The 22,782-nt window shown below is 45.3% G+C and overlaps 1 protein-coding gene across 1 annotated transcript in view; it reads left to right on the top strand.

Annotated features, from left to right (window-relative positions):
- The window catches only part of cacna2d3a (calcium channel, voltage-dependent, alpha 2/delta subunit 3a), a 176,053-nt gene extending 167,408 nt beyond the window's left edge, over positions 1 to 8,645 (top strand). The window contains 3 exon segments of the mRNA XM_042098691.1: positions 5,275 to 5,387; positions 7,820 to 7,902; positions 8,357 to 8,645. Of these exon segments, the coding sequence (XP_041954625.1) occupies positions 5,275 to 5,387; positions 7,820 to 7,902; positions 8,357 to 8,449 (289 nt within the window). The 3' untranslated portion in view covers positions 8,450 to 8,645.
- The last annotated feature ends 14,137 nt before the right edge of the window (positions 8,646 to 22,782 follow it).

Genomic DNA, 22,782 nt, shown 5'->3' with positions numbered 1-22,782 from the left:
CATTATGTTTTCTATGTCATTAGATACAATAAATGTTGACATGTCGAAGACAACCTTTCTGGGATCAAGTGTTGACGTGACCTGAGCTAGCAGGATAGTTACCAAGGAGCTCTTTCCAGATGTAAAAGTTTGCCATGGTAGCGTAGCCTATTTGCGTAAGCGCAAAGTGGTTCTCTCTCTCTCTCTCTCCGTGTGTGTGTGCGTGCGTCTGCATGAGGCTATGCTCAATTCAACTCGGTAGTTGATCAGTCCGGTCAATAGCACCGCATTCACGCCACTTAATGATTAGGCTATATTAACATCATCAGACAGGCTGTAAAAGCGTATGCGGGAATTTCTCGCATTATGATGGCTAGAGTTGCGGGACTTGAACAAATTATGCGCAATACCCGCAATCCCGCAGTGAAATTTAAGCCCTGTTCCTGACCATCACCATATCTGACCATCACTCATATTAGTCTGAATATGCCAGATGTGGACAGGCTTTTATTCAGGTTTGACTCAGATGAAGACGCTGTGCGGAGAAACATTGGTCATTTGCACCTGAGAAACACTCATAAGTTAAAAAATAATAAGTTATTTGTATGCTCCAGCTTCCTTTGGTCATCTGAAGTGGTCCCGTTGAGTCCTGCTGGTTCTGCGGCCCTGTTCCGTGAGCAGCTAGGGTCTAGAACGCAAGTGATACCCTTTTCATTGCAAGACCTTTATTCTCCTTCTTTTCCATGGAGGTTCCTCTCCCCTTCCCTCCATCCATCGCTGTGTGTTCTCAAGTGTGGGTTCCGACAATGGGTTCTAACCCCACCAGAGTCTTCCTGTAACTGCTTTACAACTCTGGTTGTAAAGAGCTGCATTCACAGCGATTGACTGGATGGGTGTGTGTTGTGGGATCGATGTGGAGCCTAACCCAACTGGAAGTGGAATCAGTCGGGACCACGAGAAGTCAACTGGACTACAGTCAGCCAGTGGATTGGGATGGCCCGGAGGCGCTGAGTGCTGGAGAGTGATGTATGGGGTGTGTGTGTGTGTGTGTGTGTGTGCACGTGCGTGTGTGTGAGCTGTGTATGTGTGTGTGTGTGTGTGTGCACGCGTGCGTGTGTTTGTGTGTGTGTGAGCTGTGTGTGTGTATGTGCGCTCATGTGTGTGTGCGTGTGTGTGAGGGTGGTGATGATGTAAGCGCGGGTAAGAGGCCTGTGTCTCCTCACTCACACTGTGTGGCCGCTCATCACCGATCTCAACCACAGGCACTTAACAGCCATCCTCAACCACACTCTTTCTCTCTCCCTCTCTTCCCTCTCTTTCCCTCTCTCTCCCCCTCTCTCTATCTATCTCTCTCACACTGTCACTCTCTCTCTCTCTCTTTCTCTCCTTCTGTCTTTTCTGCTGGCCAACTCTCTTGCCGCACTCTCTCTCTCTCTTTCTGCCGTGGTCTCTTTTTCTACTCTTGTTCTTGGTCCTTGTCTTTGTGTGTGTGTGTGTGTGTGTGTGTGTGTGTGTGTGTGTGTGTGTGTGTGTGTGTGTGTGTGTGATTGGAGAGCAGGCATGCGAATGCCAGTGGCATGGTCAGTGCTCCATAGCACAGTGCTAAGGTAGAACAGTAGAGATACACTGTAGTGTGTCTGTGTGTGTGTGTGTGTGAGAGAGAGAGAGAGAGAGTGTGTGTTTGTGTCTATGTATGTGTGTGTCTGTGTGTGTGTGTGTGTGTCCTGTTTAAAGTGGCCAGTATTTATAACATATTCTGGGCCCATGTAGCACTGTGCATCTAAGGAGGAGGGTTAAGTGTGTTTGGGTTGCCGTCAAGTGATCCCATCCTTGATACTGAGCACAGAAATGTGACGTGTGTGTGTGTGTGTGTGAGATAATGTGATGTCTATGTTAGCAGAGCCTAACAGTGTGTGTCAATGTACACGTGTTTGTGTTGTCCACAATTAAATACATGTAGATCAGTGTGTTTTATGTGTGCTTGCATTACCCAGCCTTGTTATGTTTATTAGAGTATGTGTGTGTGTGTGTGTGTATGCGTGTGATAATGTGTGTGTATGTTGGCAGAGCCCAACTCCCTCCTCCACCATACAACGTGATTGTCACGCACCTGTGCTCCTAATCTGGCCTAATGCGTGTTAGTGGAGCGGCCGGGGGATGTGGGTGGTTCCTCATCAAAGCGTTGCTGCGGGGAGTATAAACTTTCCCTTAATGGCCGCAGTGCCCCCATGCCAGTGATTTACTTTATTTCCCCCCCCTCCAGCCCTTTTCAGTCGGAGGGAGAGATTTAAGATCGCTCTGCATCGCGCCAAGGGGGGAAAAGACGACGCTGACACCGCCGACTCGCGCTCCCCTCCTCTGTCCCGCATTGCTTCGATCGGAGAAATATGAATTTACAGTCGCGGGCGGTTAAGTATTGATCATGTTCTCCGAATCCCTCTCCTGTGACTTCTAAAAGCGTTTTGTAATGGGGCTGCCGCCGGCCAACAACCCCATTCACAAAGTGGCGATATTACAGGGTGATGTATAGCCCACTAAAAACGCTAACCTACAGAATGCCTCGTGAAGACAAAGAATCATGGCTTAGCGGAGCCCTGAGACCTAAGGGTCAGACGCAGTTCGCTCGCATGACGAGAGTACAGTACGTTGTGTTGTTTGATAGTGTGATCGAGCATACAGACCTCTGACTAGTCCTGTAGGTCTCATAGTGCGTACGATATGCTAAGCGAATGCAGCCTCCATTTTTCCCCCTGCATCTGATAAAATGAGCAGTGGACAGAGCCTTGGACTGTGTTTTTTGGTGTGTGTGTGTGTGTGTGTGTGTGTGTGTGTGTGTGTGTGGGTGTTGTGTGTATGTGGGTGTGCAAGGATTATTGTGACAAAAGGGGTGCAGTCAGCGCCTGGCTGTCTATCCCTGTGTCTCTCATATGTCTCTTTGTCTGTCTGTTTTCTGTCTTGCTTATGTCTTGTTCTTGGCTTGTGTTCACAAATGCAGCATTTGTGTGTGTGTGTGTGTGTGTGTGTGTCCTGTTTAGTGTCTGTGCATATGCATATTTGTGTGTGTGTGTGTGTGTATGTGTGTGTCTGCAGACACGTTAGTGAGGACAAGGCCAGACGAGGCTCGAGCGGGGACGAGTGTTTATCTCTCTCCGCCAAGACCTGCCTCTGGCCTGCACTTCCCTGCTCTGTTAAATATCGCTTGATTAAGGCGGACTGGTCCTGCTGATTCGATTGAGCTTGCCTGGTGGAGCTGGCCTCGGATGACGTTCGGAGGCATCAGGAGAGGATTTGTCCGCCGGAATCGAGCCGGCCTCAGCTGGATTGAGTTGCGTAGAGTTTGATTGAGGTTTGGAGTGTTTGATGTGCCCCTAAATGGCTTGATTGAGTCGGCCTGGGCTGGTGCCTGTTGGAGGCTGGACCACACTAAATGGAATTAAGTTCTATTAAGTCCGTTTGACTCAGATGCAGCTGGATGGGTCATTCTTTCTGCAGTCAATTGGCAGTGGTCAGGGTCGGGCCTGCCCAGCGCTTTTGTAGGAAGTTTATTTTGTTTTGGTTTGCAGTTGTGGTAGGAGCTGCACGGAAGGTCGGGCCTAGTAAGCAAAGTTGGCTTGTCGCATGACCTGTGCCAGGTTCCTCTTTAGCACTTTCACCCATGGCTGCATCTTCACACATGGTTTAGGTAACAGGGTCCACCCAAGAGTGCCCTGATGGCTGACCGCTTCTTTACCAAAGCAATTAGTTTACTTGATGCTTCACTGAAATTGCATTAATTTGAGCTTAAATGAAGTGAGGAGTACTGCCGTGGGGGAAGTTGGAGAGCCTGAAGCTTAGCGGTTAATCCATTTAGATTTGTAGTAAATGGCACAAGTTATACAGTTATACAGATACAAGTTATAGCATTCTGTGGATGAAAGAACATGGCGTTTGAGTTGTCATCCAGCCTGACTTGAGACTCAATGCCCAATGGTTTACGCTACACAGCATTCCATATTAGCCTGCGAAGCTAAAAGGTTTTGCCTTTTCCTTAACGCGCTGTATGCGAACACATCTTCCATCCATTCCTTTGCTTGACAAGGTCATACATCTGGCTTTGCAACTTGGCCTTGGTCAGCATATCTAAGTCAGATTGCATTAGCCCACAGCAGTGAGTTACTGTAGTGTTGTGACTACTGTCCACAGAGTTTACTGTAGGTGACTTTGTCTTTAGACATAGCTTGCCCCAATCTGTGTTTGTGCTTGCAAAGTGTCCCATAGAGGCTGGAGGGGGGTGGGGGTGCGGAGGGTCGAGGGTCTGGATTGTATTGAGCAGGCCACAGCTTTCACAAGCAGCGGAGAGGAGAGGAGAGGAGCATAGAGGGTCCGCTGGCGAGTGTGATAAATGCATCACGACGAGAGCCATAAATCACCCTCCACAGAGAAGAAGGGGGAACGGAGATAGAGAGAGGGAATGAGGGAGAGAAAGGAAAGTTTGAGAGAGAGAGAGTGTGTGTGAGTGAGAGAGACACAGAGAGAGAGGGAGAGAGATGAGCAACAAAGGGAAAGTGTGTGTGTGTGTGTGTGTGAGAGAGAGAGAGAGAGAGAGAGAGAGGGAGAGAGATGAGCAACAAAGGGAAAGTGTGCGTGTGTGTGTGTGTGAGAGAGAGAGAGAGAGAGAGATCATCCTCACTACTCCTCTTCATAGGTCTCTAGCAAAGACGCATAAATCACAAGGCCAGACTCGGAACTCAAGCTCCATCTTCCAGAGGCATATAAAAAACCACGCAGCGCAGGGAGAATGTCATAAAGCACGCTGGAATTTGAGTGTGCTTCCAATTTGTTTTCCCTTTTCGAATGGTTTATATTTTGCAACACTTCATTGGTAAGGGCCCGGGCTGCTTGCTGGTGAACATGATAAAAGTGGTGATTGAAGATGAAACGAATAAAAGCACATCTGCTAGAGTGGCTGGACTCGCCAACGCCGCCGGCCGGCCCATGAGGTTGGCCCGGGAGAGGACTCCACTTGGCACGCATGGGCTCATTAATGCAGAGAGATATTACCCTCGCCTGTGTGTGTGTGTGTGTGTGTGTGTGTGTGTGTGTGTGTGTGTGTCAAAGATAGATAAAGAGTGACTAGACTGAAGACATCTGTTATCTTTTTGGCATAGTACCCTAATTCTTTCAAACTGTCAAAGAAATCTGCTTTTTTTCCTTTCCTTTTTGGAATGTGTGTGTGTAATCAAAATTCAAATACACACATATATCCACACACACACACACACCTACTGTACTTGTGTTGGTGCATGTCTTCCGCAGGTCGTTTGTCATCCAGCAGATCCCCAGCAGCAACCTCTTCATGGTGGTGGTGGACAACAAGTGTGACTGTCGAGAAGCTGGACCGGTCACCATGGACCCCATTGAGATCATGTATATCCTTTACCAGAAGAGAGGAGAGGAGTGGAGAGGAAAGGAGAGATACACGTAGGAGAGGAGAGGAGAGGAGAGGAGATGGGTGTGGTGAAAATTACAAATGACGTGGAAACAAAACCGAACTGAGATGTGTTAAGAAAGGGAAACGTTCCCAGGTTTATTACAAGCCGGCTCGGATGAGAAACATGAAACAAGTTGCCTCAAGTCACCTCTCGATTGTCCTTTCTCACAGCCTTATATTCTGTTAGCAGGCTTTGTCTGCTCCAGTGGAAAAGTTCAGACACGCCCCGGACATATGCTTGCTTAATTGGCGCCGACCACCTATGGTGGAGTCTGGCATAAGACAAAAGCTGGGCCGTTGTACATGACAAAAGACTTGATTTGCAAATGGTCGAGGCGTGTCTTGACCCAGTACAATCGTCAGTTAATGCAAATGTGAAGCAGACAGACTGATGACACATTTGTATACAGTATGTTCTTACAAATAATTTTTACTACATGGGCACGCAGCAGAGGAGTTAAGAGGAGAAGAGAGGAGAGGAGAGGGGCACGCAAGAGAGGAGTGGAGAGGAGAGGAGAGAAGAGGATAGGGCCACGCAAGAGAGGAGAGAAGAGGATAGGGCCATGCAAGAGAGGAGAGGAGAGGAGAGATACAGAAGAGGGACATGCCGTAGGGGAGAGAAATGCAGAGGAGAGGAGGGAAGTACGGAGGAGAGCGGCGATGGAGGACGTTGATGGGAGGAAGGACACAGCAGAGAGAACAATAGAGAGAGAAAAGAATGAGGAAGAGGAGGACAAGAGGGACAGGATGGGGGGAATGGAGTGAGTGTGAGATGACTGAGAGGGGAGAGAAAAAAAGGGGAATGTGAGGGAAAAGGAGAGTTGAGAAGCGATGAGAGGATAAGTGACGAAAGGAATGAAGGACAGAGAGAGAGAGAGAGGAACGGAGGGAAGAGGAGTGGAGAGGGGAAAGCAGAGGAAGACGGGAGACAACATTTCAGTGTTTTTCCATTTGAACATAAATTGTTCAAGACACTGGTAACACATCAGTCAATGCGGTTTATGTGATCTCTGATCCCCCTGTTAGAGAAACAGACTCGAGCAAGGCCTACAAGGACTTATGGGGTACGCTTGACATTTGTGTTGGTTTTAATTTATTTGTCTGTTGTCATTATTCGGGCTGCAAACCACCCCCTCTCCATCTCTCTCTCTTTCTTTCTGTCTCTCATTCTGAATTTCTCTTTCTGTCCCACGCCCACACTAACTGAAAACACACACACACACACACACACACACACACACACACATAGGTTCGCACTTAACAGCTTGCAGTTCACACTCCTCACTGCGTGTAATAAAACGGTAATAAGACTGTAATAAGGTGGCCATGTTTGCCAGCAGTGGATGGGCGATGAGGCAGGTTTTCATTAGAACATCTTATTGCTAAGGCATGGCTCCCTCTGTTTTGTTTGGTTTCCTCTCCTCTGTTCTTTCTCTCTCTCTTTCTCTCGCGAGCGAGGGATCAGATGGAGCGGAAAGAAAGAGAGAATGACACCATTGCAAGCAGGGCGTCTTTCATGTAGGAATTTAACACACCAAAACTACTTCTCTCCTTTTTTCACCTCGTAAATGTCAAGGGTGCCCCTGTTGTAATGGGCACTCACTGATTGTTTTGCGTCGTTTTACAGATAAACTGGATTAGATTGGAGACAGCAAGAGAGAGAGAGAAATTATTTTAATTTGTGGATTGTATTTGCTAGCTCCTTTTTGTTGTTGGTGAGGTTTATTTGCTCTTTATTTGCTCATTTAATTTCTGCTCTTTTATTTTGTTCGCTTTTTTTTTTTTTCATTTTTTTTTTTTTTTTGCTGGGAGATGAAAAAGATTGTGAAGTGTTTGTTGAAATGCTGAGATCTCATTGTGACGGACTTGTGCTTTTCTTCTTGTGTTATTTTTTTTGTTTTCTCTCTTTTTTTTACAACACTTTTTCGCTCTCAAAGGAGGTGGACCAGATGGTGCGTTTCACAACAGGCCGAGATGGGGAAATGATCAATAACAGACACCCCACTACAAAAGAACACAACACATAAGGGCCCATAGCCAGTGTGGCTTCCTCGCATTCTTCACTTTCTTTCTTTCTTTCTTTCTTTCTTTCTTTCTTTCTTTCTCTGCTCTCCCCCTCTTTTTCTGGGAGCTTGGGGGGCAAGGGGAGGGGGTCACAAAGTGGGTAGAAATGTCAGCACGGCCCTGCTGTACACATTGTGTATGTTGGTAGCTATAGGTGAGTTATAGGGGCGTTGCATTTTCCTGTTCATTGCATTTCCCTTTTGTCCAGTGTTGTGTTCTGCAGTGTGGTGTTGTGGTTGCTCTAGTCTAGTGCATTGCACTGTGTTGCGTTAGCTTGCAGCGTTTGCATCCTTGACCTCTCTGCACATAACGAGTCTCTGAAATGTGACCGGCTGAGGTTTCAGAAGGACCGGAGGAGGCCAGACACCTGTCACCCTTTCCACCCTGAGGTGAGGGCATTCACAGACACACACACACACACACACACACAGACACACACACACACACACACACACACACACACACACACACACACACACACACACACACGTACACACACACACATAGCATCTCTCAACTCTTAGTCAGTCAACCACAAACCCGCCTGGCACTAATGGCTGCCAAAGTATTAAAAGCACATAAATTAGAGTTAGGTCATCACCATTTCTGTCCCACTTTGTATCAAGTGTGTTGATTGCAGTGTCGTTATGTAAGTAAATCAATCATGCTAGTACATGTCACCGCATGTCACCAGCCCTAACGAGGACCCCAAATGCATATCATAGCAACATGTACAAACACAAACACACATTGAACTCCAGGCCCAGACTCTTGTACCATGTATTTACAAATACAGGCCTCTCTAATAGGTTGTCTGGTTTTGTCCCCTTTCTCTCCCTGTAGGAGAACTCTATGGAGTGTGGCGGTGCCCACGGCTTGACCCCGTCTCTCACTGCAATACTGCTTGCCCTTTTGGCCACCCTCTACCCCAGGTGACGACCGATGACTCTCCATCCCTGACCTCAGGCTTGGCTCGGCACAGTCCAGCTTGGCTAGGCATGCAAAAAAAAGAGAGAGAAAAAAATAAACATAATATGAAACAGGTTTAAAAAATTAGTTATGTCCCACCACGCGATGATGAAAAAATAAAGCGGTTCAAGACCAACCGGTTTCACCAGGACTCAGACACAGCCCCCCTGCAGCGCAACAAGAGTCGCCCCCCCCCCCCCCCCCCCCCCCCCATGAAGACGTTTTTATGGACGTTCATGACTTTACGAATAAATGTGATAAATTAAAAAAATATGAGTGTTTGGCTGGTGTAATACTGCCATGTTTGTTGAGTTTTCTGAACTAAGTATAAAAAATATGATATGTGGATAGATATACATATTAATATAAAATATTTAAGTATGAAAATGAATTATGAATATGTAAGTATGTTTTAGAAAAAAAGAAAGTTTATCTTTGATTTGCAAGTGGTAACCATACAACTGTGACCCCAGACGAAGTCTGCCGACATGAGTGGTTATTCTATTTGAGCTTTGCCTTATTCTGAACGATATTGGTCCTGTTTGTGTACTTTTGAAATAAAAAAAAAAGAGAAACTGTCTTCAAAACGCCGCGGCTGACTGCTGGGCTGACTCTTTCTTGTTGGTGTGCAGAAACAATAGTGAGTTTTAATGGGGTTGGGCCGGGGCCCACTGTTTTCATAAGGGGAGACTTCCAGCCGATCAAAAAGACGAGGGGCCTTTTTCTGACACACAGCACAGAGTCCGGCAGTAGGAGACCCGGCTACACCGAGCCAGTATCCCCATCTGCACTCCATCAGCACACCGACAGAGAGAGAAGGGAGAGAGAGAGTGCAAACAGCAAGTTGTACTGACCCCGCGTCATACATATTTGCTTTAGAAATAAGCAACATGTATATGTGGCAGTGCTAGTGGTGGCAAGAGAGGCTGTTCTGGAGGAGCTGAACAACCAAAGGAATGTCCTTTACCAAGTGAGAACATCGACAGGCTGATGGGCCTCGATGAAATGGATGTCTTCACTCGGAGGAACCTGGAAGAGTCGTCTCGGGTCTCGGCTAATGGCCCGCGCAAAATGATCCCCTCTGGCCCTAAACCTGGGCTGGGACAAAGGGCACTGACATCGAGATGAAGGGAGGGAAACGAGCACTTGTGAACGGTTTGATAGCGGAGGTCAGGGCCAACTCTTGTGTTGTTCTTTTTTTACAGAGAAATAAAAAGGGGCTGCGCGCTCAGCTGCGTCCGTGAAGTCATTTCCCGTGGCAACGTGTGTTTTGACATGTTTTGCTGGCAGCGCATTGATTGATCGTGCATTTGTGGCCTGCATCAAGACACTTCGAATGACTGTCTCCCTAACCTAATGACAAACGACCGAGACGCCATCTTGGTTCCCGTGCTGCCGTTCGTGCTGCAAGACCCATAATGTGCCACACATGTTTCCATCATCCCTTACTCCCTCGCTCCCTCACTCATCTCCCTAACATTTTTCTGTCTTTTCTTTTTTTCCGGAGTAGGAGTGGTGGTCCTTTTGTCTCTCTCTTCTCCACATGTTGTTTCTCCTCACGAGACAAGTGTCTGACTGTCACTCTCATGTCATGTCTCAGTCGTGACAGCGGGGGGGATGGGGGGCGGGGGGCGTCGTTCGGCAGCCCACCGCAAAATGGCTCCTCCACTCCCATGGTTCCCTGGGAGGGCTTCAGGGGGTCAGCCAAGGCGGAATGTTCCAGAGCGAGGGACAGACGCATCGCTTGATGTCAGACATGCTAAGAATCTTGTCTTTGCGGTCGAGGGGAGGAAAACAGGGACAGAAGAAGCGGGGTAAATAAACCATTTCTGCTTTGCTTTTTTGAGACACGACCATGCTTTCAATTTTGGTCGGTCTTGTGTGTTTATTTTCTTGACTCGGCGGTGACCGCCGTGGCTCTTGTTCTCGTGTTTTGGAGAGCTCCTCGCACAGAAGCTGTGCGCACCAGGAGGCTGGGATCGGGACCTCCTCATCAGACCATGGCCAGAGGGAACACAGGGACACCAACAGGGCTGGACGGGGAGGTCAGACTCATGCGAAGAGAGTGGAAAATAAAGCAAGAGTAGGGACAATTAAGAGGCCACTGAGAAGAATGAGGAGACTTGGACTTCTTCAGAGGCCACTTGTTAAGAGTTCATAGGGATGGGAAAGATTATTGTCTGAGAGCGGCCACCTCTGAGCAGGCCTTGCTGTCTCTCTCTCTCTCTCTTTCCCCTCGTTCTCCTCTCTTCACTTGTCACATCTCTTTCAATATTATATACACATCTAGTATGTCTTTTTCATGCTTGTCTTCTCTTTCCTTCGTTCCCCCTCTCTCTCTTTCGCTTGTTTTCCTCTAAGGGTGTTACTGCAGACGCCTTCCTGCCATGTTCCTGTCAATGCGACACAGTTGACCTCTTTGGAGGTTGTCAGCAGCCGGTGAAAGATGCAAGTTCACACTGTGCAATACCCCCCACCCCCACCCTCCCTGTTTCTCTCTCTCTCTCTGCTACTTCCCTCTCTTCCTCTCATCCCTGCGGCTCCTCATCGATCACCCCGTAATGGAAGGGCCAGGATGCTTTGGGCCAGAGGTTGGGGTGTTAGAGGGGCAATTTGGATCTGCGCTTGTCAGCCCGTGAGTGATGAAAAGAGACACATGCCCACAATGGACCAGCCCAGGAGGCCCAGGATGGGAGAGATGAGCGAGATCTCTGGGCTTTTGGAGCAAGGCTCGGGACGCCGCTCCCTTTGCACTGTGGGGAGCCACGGAGCGCACCACGGAAGACGGATGTGTCCCTTTTTGTTTCTTTTTCTCCTGTCATGCTTGTCTGTCCACGCCCACCCCCCGCCACGGAAAACAGAGCAGAGCTACAAAAAGCTGCGTGCTATGAACACCGACATGCATTGATGATCCCATACACCGACATGTCTTCTACACACACACACACACACATTGCTATGTGAATGGATAATGATGAGAATAGCCTCTGCCACCTCGCCCTGCTCTTGAATGCTTTAGCCTTATGACCTGGGGGGCCCCGACAACTCGCCTTGCGGTCGCCTTTATTGGCTGAAATTGTGCAGATTTCACCACACGGCCTTCCTGCGATTGGCTGAGCCTCGCTCGGTTTCGCTTTGGCACTGGACCATGGTGCGCTGAGCTGTGAGCAGATAGGCCAGACCCCAATGGTGTGAGTGTGCTTTCAGGGGAAATTATGCAGAACCAAAAACAGAGTGCACACATTCACGCACGTACACACACGCACACACACACACACACACACACATGCTCAAGGGAGATCCCATCACATGCCAAAGTTAAAACACTGATGGTATTAGAACAAAAACATTCCTCTCGTTTGCCTGTTTCAATGATCCCCACATTTGAAATGTTTGTGGTGGGGAGACCACAGCAGGAAGTACAGAGAGGGAGAAAGAGAGAGAGGCGAGAATGAAAGAAAAAGAGAGAGAGAGAACACTATCTACCCAAATGAGCCTCAGTTCCTTGAGTTTCTTGGAGACAACAAATGTTCACAATCAGTCTGCAAATTGATTTGATGTTCTTAAAGTCCTAATGGGTTTCCGTGTAAAGGCCTGAAAATATACAGAGACACAATGTGAAATATCGTGTCATTTGAAAGAGGCTGAGTGAATTCTTTCCACAGTTGTCCAGCGTTGGGGTTTTTCCACAGGGTTTTAGGCGGGGAGTGCCGAAGGAAAAGGGGGAGTCGGAGGTTGGTGGTGGTGGGATTTTGGGGGGCAGTTGTACTGACCCCTGATGGGGCGCTGGTTTGAGACCCATGACGGCTCGCTGCCCATAGCAAAGGTCAGCTGCGAACCCGCAGGCGCCGTGGTTACTGAAATCGTCATGACATCATGGGCCTAAAGGTTCGCTCCAAGGGACACAGGCAAGCACAGAGGAAACCCAAGCGCTACACCACACACAGCAGTGAGTGACCACAGCACGCCACAGCAGGCCTCATTACGACAGCGAATTGGGGAGAGAGAAGGGGAAAGAGCAGGGGCTATACCACTTATTATCGCTCAAGAGCATATCACCAAAAATCAGTACACTCTCTCACCGTCTCTCTCTCTCACCATCTCTCTCTCTCACACTCTCTCTCTATATCTCCCTCTCTCATACTCTCTCTCTCTCACTGTCTATTTCTCTCTCGCTCGCTTACTTTTTCGCCCTGCTATTTTCAGGCCTGTTTTCACTGGATTCTCCACAAAGTTCAAACTCATTACCCCAGCATTTGTTACCATGGCTTCTGGCCGGAGCTGCGCTTACATAAGCCTCCCGGATTCATTTTTTAAAGGAGACTCACAGTTTTCATGGATACCTTAAACAGAACCATTGGTCATCAGCAGACTGTTTAGAGTGCAATCCAGCAGATATTCTTCATCAGGGATCATTTTTCACTGCTTTCACTGATTTGCCTTTTTTAAAACTTAGAATCAACAATGATTTTCTTTATTGAACAGGGATCAAGGCTCATTGGTTTCTAGAAAATTCGGTTTAGTTTGATGAAAGGCAGTAGGCCCTCCATTTAGCCTTCATTCATTTGTTTGGACTCATTCACTGTCTGCTTCATGTTAGTATTTAAGTAAGTTTAAGTAACTCTTAAGACATAGTCAGCGTTTTCTTCATGTTCTTGAAGTTTACTCTGTTTTACTTTTAGAAATACTTTGTGATTCAAGCAAATCACTGAAACACATAAATCATACTTTTCAATACATATAATGGCTTCATTTCTTAATGTTGTCATTCAGACAGGGATTTTCTGCCTAAACTAACCAGGACCATTTTCAGCCTTTTGTCAGGACTGAAGTTGAATGTTTTTCTTTTCTCTTTCTCTTTCTCTCTCTGACATGGCAAAAATGATGCCAGAGAATAACTACTTTGTTTTTTCTCCACTTGGAACATCTCTAACAATGTGATGAAGTGAACTGAAAAGGATCACAGCGCCAACTGGATTTCACGGGCCTTATAAATAATTTCGCTTTCAAGCAAAAAAGACACTCAGTATTAAACTACAGTATTACGGTGTGACAGATCTTTTCTTGTCCGTGTAAACAGCCTCGGGCGATGAGTGTACCACACAGAAAATGGCCCCAAAGGAATTTTTATTATTTTTTACTTTGTGTTGTATCATCATAGTTCTGCATTTTGTTAACATATGAAAGGACTGCAACAAAGTATCATTGACTGCAAACAATTAGTACAACTAGTAAATTGTGTTTCTATTGCTTTGAAGTCTTCAGACAGTGATCGTCCATTCTTGGCAGTGTGCCCATGTCCAGTACTAGTTGTAATACATATGTTATAAGTGTTGTGAAAATCATTTCTGAAGCCCCCTAATTGCCGCTGGCTTCATGTGGCCGCTGTGGCCTGTTCTGTGGGTTAAGCGCTTTGAGAAGCATTTGGCTGTGCAGATCATTACTGTATTGATCTGCAGTCATGTGGATTTTCTTATTAGTTTTGAGCTGTTTTTGCAGTTTGTTTGTTATGGACTTGGTGAGCACTTTGTGTAGCTGGGAAGCTAGCCTGTTTTCCTACACACACACACACACACACACAAACACACACATACACACACACACACACACACACACACACATGCACACACAAAACACCCAGACACACACACACAACACACAGACACACACAAGAGTAAGTTGGAAGGGGCATGGTGGGAACCATGTTAGTGCAGAATAACATGCAGCTTTGGTTTATTGTCAGAGCTCCTTGCAACTAGCTTGGATGGAGTTATATATGATGATTATTATTACAATGATTAGATTTAGGTTATCACATCCTTCCTCTTCTTTGATATAAACACATGGACTTACAGTATGCAGGTTTCAGCTGTATGTTTGGAGATATTGTAAATGCATCTCATATGTGTGCCATTGTGACTTAAAAACATTACCAAAGCTGATCTGACCGGGCCTTTTCTTGTTGTTACAGTAGCTACATTTATTATGAGATGTTACAAAAAATACATTTGTTATAGTTATACAAGCTGACTTGAAATTACAGATGTGTTACTATAACCATATGGATTGGCTCACCACAAACCAAATGGATTGGCTCACTACAAACTAACCAGGAACCTCCCAAAGACACAGTCACCTCTGCTATATAGTTTCCATACTGACTCCCAACAGCTGTTTTACTGTTTTTGCCCATTACTTGAACACTATAGACACATGCTTAGACCAAAGTAAGAAAATGTGAAGCTTTTGTTACTATACCTTAAACACAGTGTAACCACACCTTAAAGGTGCTCTAAGCGATGCCACACGTTTTTTAGGCTAAAACATTTTATGTCACTTACTGCAAACATCACCTAACCAACCGCTAGTTGTCTGTGTCCTGAATACACTGTAAAAAAATGCAATCTCTGTGCACAACTCAAGCTCCAAGAACGGCAACAAAAACAACCTGGGCAAACCTAGCCCATGAAACATAACAAACTGTAACTGTTCCAGCAAATCACAGACGAGATGCGCGTTTAGGACAGTTTCAATTGCACGGGATGGAGGGGGAGGAAGTAGCGAGCTAGCTCTTTGTTTTGACACTTCGTTCATAAATTAAATCTCATGGATACCATTGGAACAACACATCTATTCAAAATACAAAACACATTGGGTGATTGAAAACATTTAGACACACACTTGAAAATACTTATTTACAAAACTGAACACCAATCAGTCAGCCAGAGTTTCAATTCGACATAGATATGAATGTTTTTTTTTTCCAGTGTTGTGTCTTGTGTGCTTGTGTGTAAAGTTTTGACACAATGAGCGAAGTTTTGCAAAAAGTGTTCAAGAAATGGGCAAAAACTGTAATGGGGAAGTGTGTGTGTGTGTGTTGGGGGGGGGGGGGGGGGGAGTGATATGTCATGCCTAGTCTCAAATCACTTCTACTTTCTTCCGTTCTCATATCTCACAACACTCTATTTTTAAAAGCATGTTTTTGCAAAACTCTCATCCCTATCTGTATCCCATAACCATAACCCTGATCTCTCTCTCTCTCTCTCTCTCTCTCTCTCTGTCTCTCTGTCTTTCTTTCTCCTCTCTCTCTCCCTCCCGGGCAGCTCTGGCGATAATGAACAGAGCCATCCCCACCACAGAGAAGAAAATCAAATAAAAGCAAAATGACAAATTTGCCCCACGGGTGCTAGTGGAAACAGAACAGCTCGTCTCAAAGTGCCAGCAGAAACAGAAACACACACACACACATATGCACACACACACACACACACAAAGGCAGGGCGGAACAGCAGCCCACAGACCCCTCACAGTGTAGCCGGATCTAACCACCAGCTGTACTAACACGCTCTCACCAACCGTGTGTGTGTGTGTTAGAAAGAGTTGGTGTGAGAGGACATGTAAAAATGAAGTCTGTATGTGGGCGCTAGAAAGAGAAGGAGGGAAATATTAAAGTTAGAAGGAAAAGTAAAGTCCTGGTAAAGTCCATGCATTGGTGAGCATGAAGAGGACACAATGAAAAGAGAGAGAAAGCAAAAGAGTGAGGCCCTGTGACAAAAGGAAAGAATGTGTTTATATGTGCGATAGTGAGAATGTTGAGGTCTGTTTGGGCTTGTGTGTCTGAAACAGCCTCTGTATACCTGTACATGTGTGTGTGTGTGTGTGTGTGTGTGTGTGTGTGGGCACACATAGTCTCTGTTTAAGTCCACCTTACTCGCCCGGAGCCTTGGCTGCATATCCTGCCCTGGCACATACCAGTGTGAGGGAGCACTGCGCTGTGCTATGCTGTGCTGTGCTGTGCTGTGCTGCACTGCAAGTCTAACATCTCCAGTCCATATGAGCCCATTTGGAATTCCTTGTCACGCTTGCCTAAACAAACACGGGAGGCTTAACTCAGAGTGGGTCCTTAGCATATCCACCATCAGCACTTTAAACCCTCTCTCCCTCCCAGTACCCCTCTCCACAGCCTAGCTCCACCACCACCACCACCACCCCTCTGACAGTCTACCCTCTGCCAGCCTGCCCGGTGTTGCCTGACAGCATCTGACGCCCTAGCCACCAAACATCTGGCTGTACTCTCCCCCAGGGTCGAATATTGCTCCCCCCCACCCACAACCACCACCACCACCCCCAAAACCCCACCAATCGGGAGTGTCCATCAGGCAACTTGTCCCCGTAGAGGAGGAATGTGCAGAATGCGAGGGCGCCTCATGTTTAATGTAACGTGCGGCCCCCAGTCTAATATGGCAACCAGATTGAATTAATGTGCTGTGGGATGGATTACACAACGGCGTCGTGCTTATTCTCATGTGCGATGGAAGCATTGTTTGGACACGACGGCCAAAAGGGACATTGCCGGAGCCAACGGCCGTTCTTCATCAGCCTTGTTTTCTTCTTCCTCCTCCTCTTCTTCTCCCTCGATTTAAGTCTGGGGGATTGATGGGGGGGGGGGGGGGATGTTTGGAAGGGGAGATGTGCTCTTTTAAACGGGAGCGATCAAGCAAATTATCACAGAGAACGAGGACTGAGAGAAAAAGGAGGGGGTGGGTGGGGGGTCTGGTCCTCGGGGGCCGTCCAAAGGAAGCGAGGAGCGTGTTGGATGAGTACATTAGCAGAGGAGAAGTGGGTCGGCTTTGGAAGCGGTGCCGAGCTGTTTGGATCCATTTTGCTTCCTGAGCTGTTGCTCCTCTCTGACATCACACATCACCCCCAACCCGAACCCCCCCCCCCCCCCCATCCATCCCACAACACACACAAACCCACACACACACACTCAACCTGCGTGAACCCCGCTTCCAAACTTACACACACACACACTCTGATGCACATAGTTCACACACGCAAACACACACACACACACACTCTGATACACATAGTTCACACGCAAACACACACACACACACTCGCCCTCTCCTCTCAGCGCTGGTCACACACCTGGGCCCCTGTGCGGCCGATGTGTTGATACTAACGGTTGAGAAAACAGAGATGTGTGTCTGCTGAGGGACGGACAGGCCAGGGGTGTGAAAAGACAGCACGGCTACCACAGAGACTGAGAGAGAGAAAGAGAGAAAGAGAGGGAGAAGGAAAAAGAGAGAAAGACAGAGAGAGGGAAAGAGATGGAGATGAGTGGATCAGTGAGAGGGGAGAGTGAGGTTGCGTCATTTTTAATTAGCTAAAAGGAGGGTGTTGAGCCTCGTGTGTGATTGTAGAGTGTTAAGAAATGTCAAAATGTTTTCAAAGTCAGAGTGAACTTAATTCATGTTCAATTTGCAAATAAACAAGAATTGCTTGTGGAATTTGTCCTCAGATTACTTTCTTACACTCGCACATTATGTTTTATGCGTCATTTTAATTGAAATTCTGGCATAACATTTTCTTTGCAATTAATACATATCTCTGAAAGAATTTAAACATCGAATGTCCCATATTTGTAAAAGTTCTTTGAGGGAAAAGTATGTTCTCTATGGAAAACAAAAACAATACATTTTTATTTACACAGCACCTTTATACAATGTGTGCAAAGTGATCCACACAGTCAAAAAATAGAGCAGGAACACACAAAATAAATGAGATGTGACAGAAGGTTGTTATAAATATTTAATTTCAGTCATAACTGGGGCAATTGACCTAGGACCACCAGTAGCCAATTGTATGTGTGAATCCACAAACAGTGAGCTCATACCGTTGCTACTTAAATAGTAAGATCAGATAAGAGGTGTCATTGAGAATGTTTAATAAATATCACAGCGAATGAGTGCATTAAAAGTGGCCCATTGTGTGTGAGTGCTTAGTGTTACTCTTCTGGACATTTGCCTTTAAACAGCTGGTCAGCTGTCTCCCACATTGGGATATAAGAACTTAGAAGAATAAGTGTTAAGCTTATCAATAAGTGTCAAAAATGAATACATGACAATGAATAAATGTCATTGTAAATAAGTGGGGAAATATTTTGGTGTTCTCAAATGCTCTACCTCCACTGAGTGTCATCTGAACAGAGGCACTGGTGTTGTTGTAGTGGACATGATGTTTGTGTCTTTATGTGGGTGGATTGATGGTCGTGTGTGACATCCGAGAAGCAATTAAACTCTCTATCTTTATATGTACATTTGACTGAATTTTGTCTGTATGCTGAGACTTTCGGGAAGAAATGTCTTGGCCATTTCCAACTTTCTTTCTTTCTTTCTTTCTTTCTTTCTTTCTTTCTTTCTTTCTTTCTTTCTATCTTTCTCTCACACACACACAGTCACACACAGTATGTGCTTCTGGGAGAGCACTTTGTTCTAGATCCCTCCATTTTTTACACTTTTATTTTGCATAGCTTAACAGTGAAACGAAAGCTACAGTGTAGAATTACAACCGCAGTCACAGACACAAAACTGTTCTTCAATCTGACATTTATTTGCCCCTAACCTACACACACACACACACACACACACACACACACACACACACACACACACACACACACACACACACACATACACACATACTGCTCTTGCACTGCATAGTGGTCTGCAATTGCTGCCCTTGGCCCAGCCAACCATGTTCCTTCTCCCTCTCTTGTTCCATAGAGGAAATGACATCACTGTCCTGACATGTCAGCAGGTATTGACCTCATAGACTGTTACCTCATTGCTGAAGTGGAGTTCTGGACGGTTCTGTGGCACTCATTCTATCTGAGTGGATCTAAACGAACAGACCGTTTGAGCTCTTGGCTAGATCTTCAGTAGAGATGAAATAGTTCTTCAGATTCTTCACTTTGCCAACCATGCACTTACAATTTTGCAACTAATATGTTTATAATATTTTTACCATGCCAATATTAGGAATAGTTCAGAATTTCCAGAGTATTTGTTAAAGGTTTCAATATATCTCCAATTCTAATTCACTGATGTGGTTATATGTAAAAAAAATCTCCTCATGAATTTAAAAGAAATGAAAGTCTCTGTTTTATATTTCTGCAATCCTCTTATTATCTAGTGGAGGTGACAGGAACTAATGGAGTGCAATGCACAGCGTAAAGCTGTTGATAAACAGAAAAGAAACACATTTGAGTGTTTCCATGGACACAAATCTGGGTCTTTTTTACAGAGCCGGGCTGTGTGATGTGGCTCATGGTTGGAGTGGAGGAGCAGACAGACCCCAGGATCCCGCTAGGTGTGTGTATGGAGTGCATTATCCAGCACGTCACCAGAGCAGCCCCGCAGAGTGTGACTGAGTCTGCATCAGAAACACACACACACACACACACACACACACACACACACACACACACACACACACACACACACACATACACACACACGCATGCACACACACACATCTCATGCGAATTGGGACAGATGAGAATAGAGAATGAAGTTCCACGGGCAGTGCAGGTTGAGCGGAGGCTAACATATGGAGGCTAACATATTCATCATGGTTGTTGAGGAGCACTGGGAGAGATGGATGGAGGGACAGCGGCGGTCAGTCCAGCGTACTGACGTCTAATTGGCAGCTGTGCTTCTTTCCCAGAACCACCGGACTTCCAAATTGGAACATCTGTTTACACAGTTTGCGAAAGGCCCCCTTTTTTTTTCCTAAAGATAAGCACAAATAAATAAATAAACAAAGGGAGTCCAGGGGTATAAATGCTCTTTTTATACGGTCAAGGCTTTTAAAATTTATTTTATTATTTCTGGTAGGAACTTGAGCTGACCTTCTCTCAGTCACGCTAGAAGACATGGGGAGTGCGGTTGCCAGAGCTGTGATCCAGACGAACTCGGTGTTAGTGCGTCTGCCCTCCTCTGCTTCCCTCCCACAGACATGCTTTATGTACAGGCTTCAGTTCACCCAAAAAAGACATTCATCATCATTCACTTCACCGAACTTGCAACTGCTACAGCTATTCTCAATTAAGACAAAAAGAATTTTGGTTCATCTGGACTTCTGCTTTTTCCTTTAATCAATCCAATTCCCTGTGTTAAGATGTCAATTTAAGAAAACCAAGTACTTATACCAGTGAGTAATAATTAAAGGGTAATACTGAATTAATATGCAATAATAAAATATTTGCTAATCCATATTATTATTCCTGTATGCTGTTTTTTTGTATATTGTAATATTTTTCGGTCACCTTATTTAAAATATTCTTTTTTTCTATTTTCAATTTTTAAACAGTTCATGAGAACACACAAAAAATACTATTCAGTAATTATTCAATAATCACATTAACGAGCAGTTATTGCATCGATCTGCAATAGCTATATTATTTTGCTTTATGTCTATACCAGTAAGACTACTCAAAATAACTCTGTCTTGCAATTCGAATTCTGTGTTACAAAGATGTTGTTTAATTCTGTGTTCATTTTTCATTAGGCTATTGATTGAATTGACATTGTTGTTTATTATTGCTATTCTCCTTAATGTAGTCTTACCAACTTTTTAAATTGTTTACTGTTTTAATTTGTTTATTGTTTTCTGTACTGTTAAATTTAACTTTGTATTGTTGTTATTTGTATGTCACTTTGGACAAAAGTGTCTGCTAAATACCATAACCATAAAATAAATCTGTTGATAACACTCAGGATCTTTGAGGATTCCAAAGAATTCTTCAAGTTCAAAAAAGCAAGTTCAGTATTTCTGAGATAAGGTTGAGTCAAGACCTCTGCACATATTGTGAATGGCAGCATTTTATTGCTGAAGTCTGGAGACAAGCAGAGAGGGCTGGATTAAAATGAAAAACTATCACTCAAAATAACCTTAAAAAACATTGTTCCACAATTAGGCTCATATTAAGAGTTTTTTTCATCAGGATATTTCCTGTAATTTTATTCTAATCATTTCTTGAAATTCCTTCTTGACAGAAGAAAAACCCTTGCCTTTTGAAGGTCGTTTTGTTTTCAGCCTTGGCTGGGTTGAACAATAGCAAACAATGCTACCTCGACATCGCTATCCCTTTGCCTCAATAACAGGGCAGAGTCCGGTAGCATCAGATTACAGCAAGTCTTGGCGGATGTGTTAGAGTGGAATGTCTGTGAGGAGAAAACACTGTCTTGGCAGCCGTCACAAAACTCATTTTGGGTTGTCAAGCCACGACCCAAATTGTTTAAAAACTCTTTCAAACAATAAAGACTTTTTCTCCTCTTACCTTGATCTTCAAGAGTCTCATTTTTCCTCTGTCATTCTTTTTTTTCTTTTCTTTTTTATTTGGAGCCCTGACTGCCTAGCACCAGACACACACACACACACACACACACACACACACACACACACACACACACACACACACCTGTGGAACCACAGTGCCGCTACTGAGTCACGGATAGTCTCCCTTCTTTTAATAACAAGTCTGAGCTTCCTGAAGCCTTTTTTCTCAGCTGCGGGGTCAACACGTCTGTCTTAAATCACTAACAGAGCAGTCACTCGGAGCGACTGACACGCCGCTTCTCACCACTGTCCAAACCACCGCAGCGTTAGCTTCCCATGCATACTGTATGAAACACGCCTCTGCTGCTGGATTTATTGGGATCCATTTGCAAAATTTATTTCCGTGTCATTGAAATATGTACGCTGTCAACTCCCAACATAGAGATAAGGCGAAAGCCAAAATAAGGTCAACAACTTTATGTCATTATTTGCTTTATTCAGCATTTAGATTGTATTTATTTTGTTCTGTACTTCAAGCATTCTGCGTCAGCAATTCTTGTGCTTGTGTACTTATCCTATTTATTTAATCATATTGTTTTGGCACATATTGTCAAAGGGAGTCTAGTTCCAGAACAGTCTTTTGTTGATGCCAAAGGTCAAATATTTTCACACTTGCGTCATGTGCAAACTAAAATGCCACCAGTGTAATTCTTGACAATCCAGCTCAGTACAGTAGCATAAAAACCGTCTGTGTTGATAGTCTGATTTTTTTTCTCCACATTTCTCCATTTTGTAGGACTCTCTTTGTAACGTAAGTGGTCGGAGCTAATGTTAGGTGCTCTGCATTTAGAAAACCAAACCGATTGCTTTTCCTTGTCGCGGCCGACTCTCGCCTCAGACGGTTTACACAGGAAGATAACTTCAGGTCAAATGCGCGGCGCTGCCAGATAGCCGGGCGCTCGTGTTCAGCCCTGCGCCAGGAGGCCGATGGTTTGAAATCATCTGTTTATAGAGGCCAAATAATAAACACAGGAGGTCGTGGCTGCAGCGGGACTCTGTTTGTAAACCAGCCTGATTGGGAGGGTGGGTGAGGAGAAGTGAGAGAACAGATTTTTTTAAAATGGACAGAGAGAGTGAAAGAGAGAGAGAGAGAGATGGAGTGAGAGGGAGCAGTG

Source organism: Alosa sapidissima, chromosome 7 (genome assembly GCF_018492685.1).
Source record: "Alosa sapidissima isolate fAloSap1 chromosome 7, fAloSap1.pri, whole genome shotgun sequence".
NCBI classification, from domain to species: domain Eukaryota; kingdom Metazoa; phylum Chordata; class Actinopteri; order Clupeiformes; family Clupeidae; genus Alosa; species Alosa sapidissima.
Note: the sequence above shows the minus strand (reverse complement) of the source record. Positions and strands in the feature narration are given on the sequence as shown.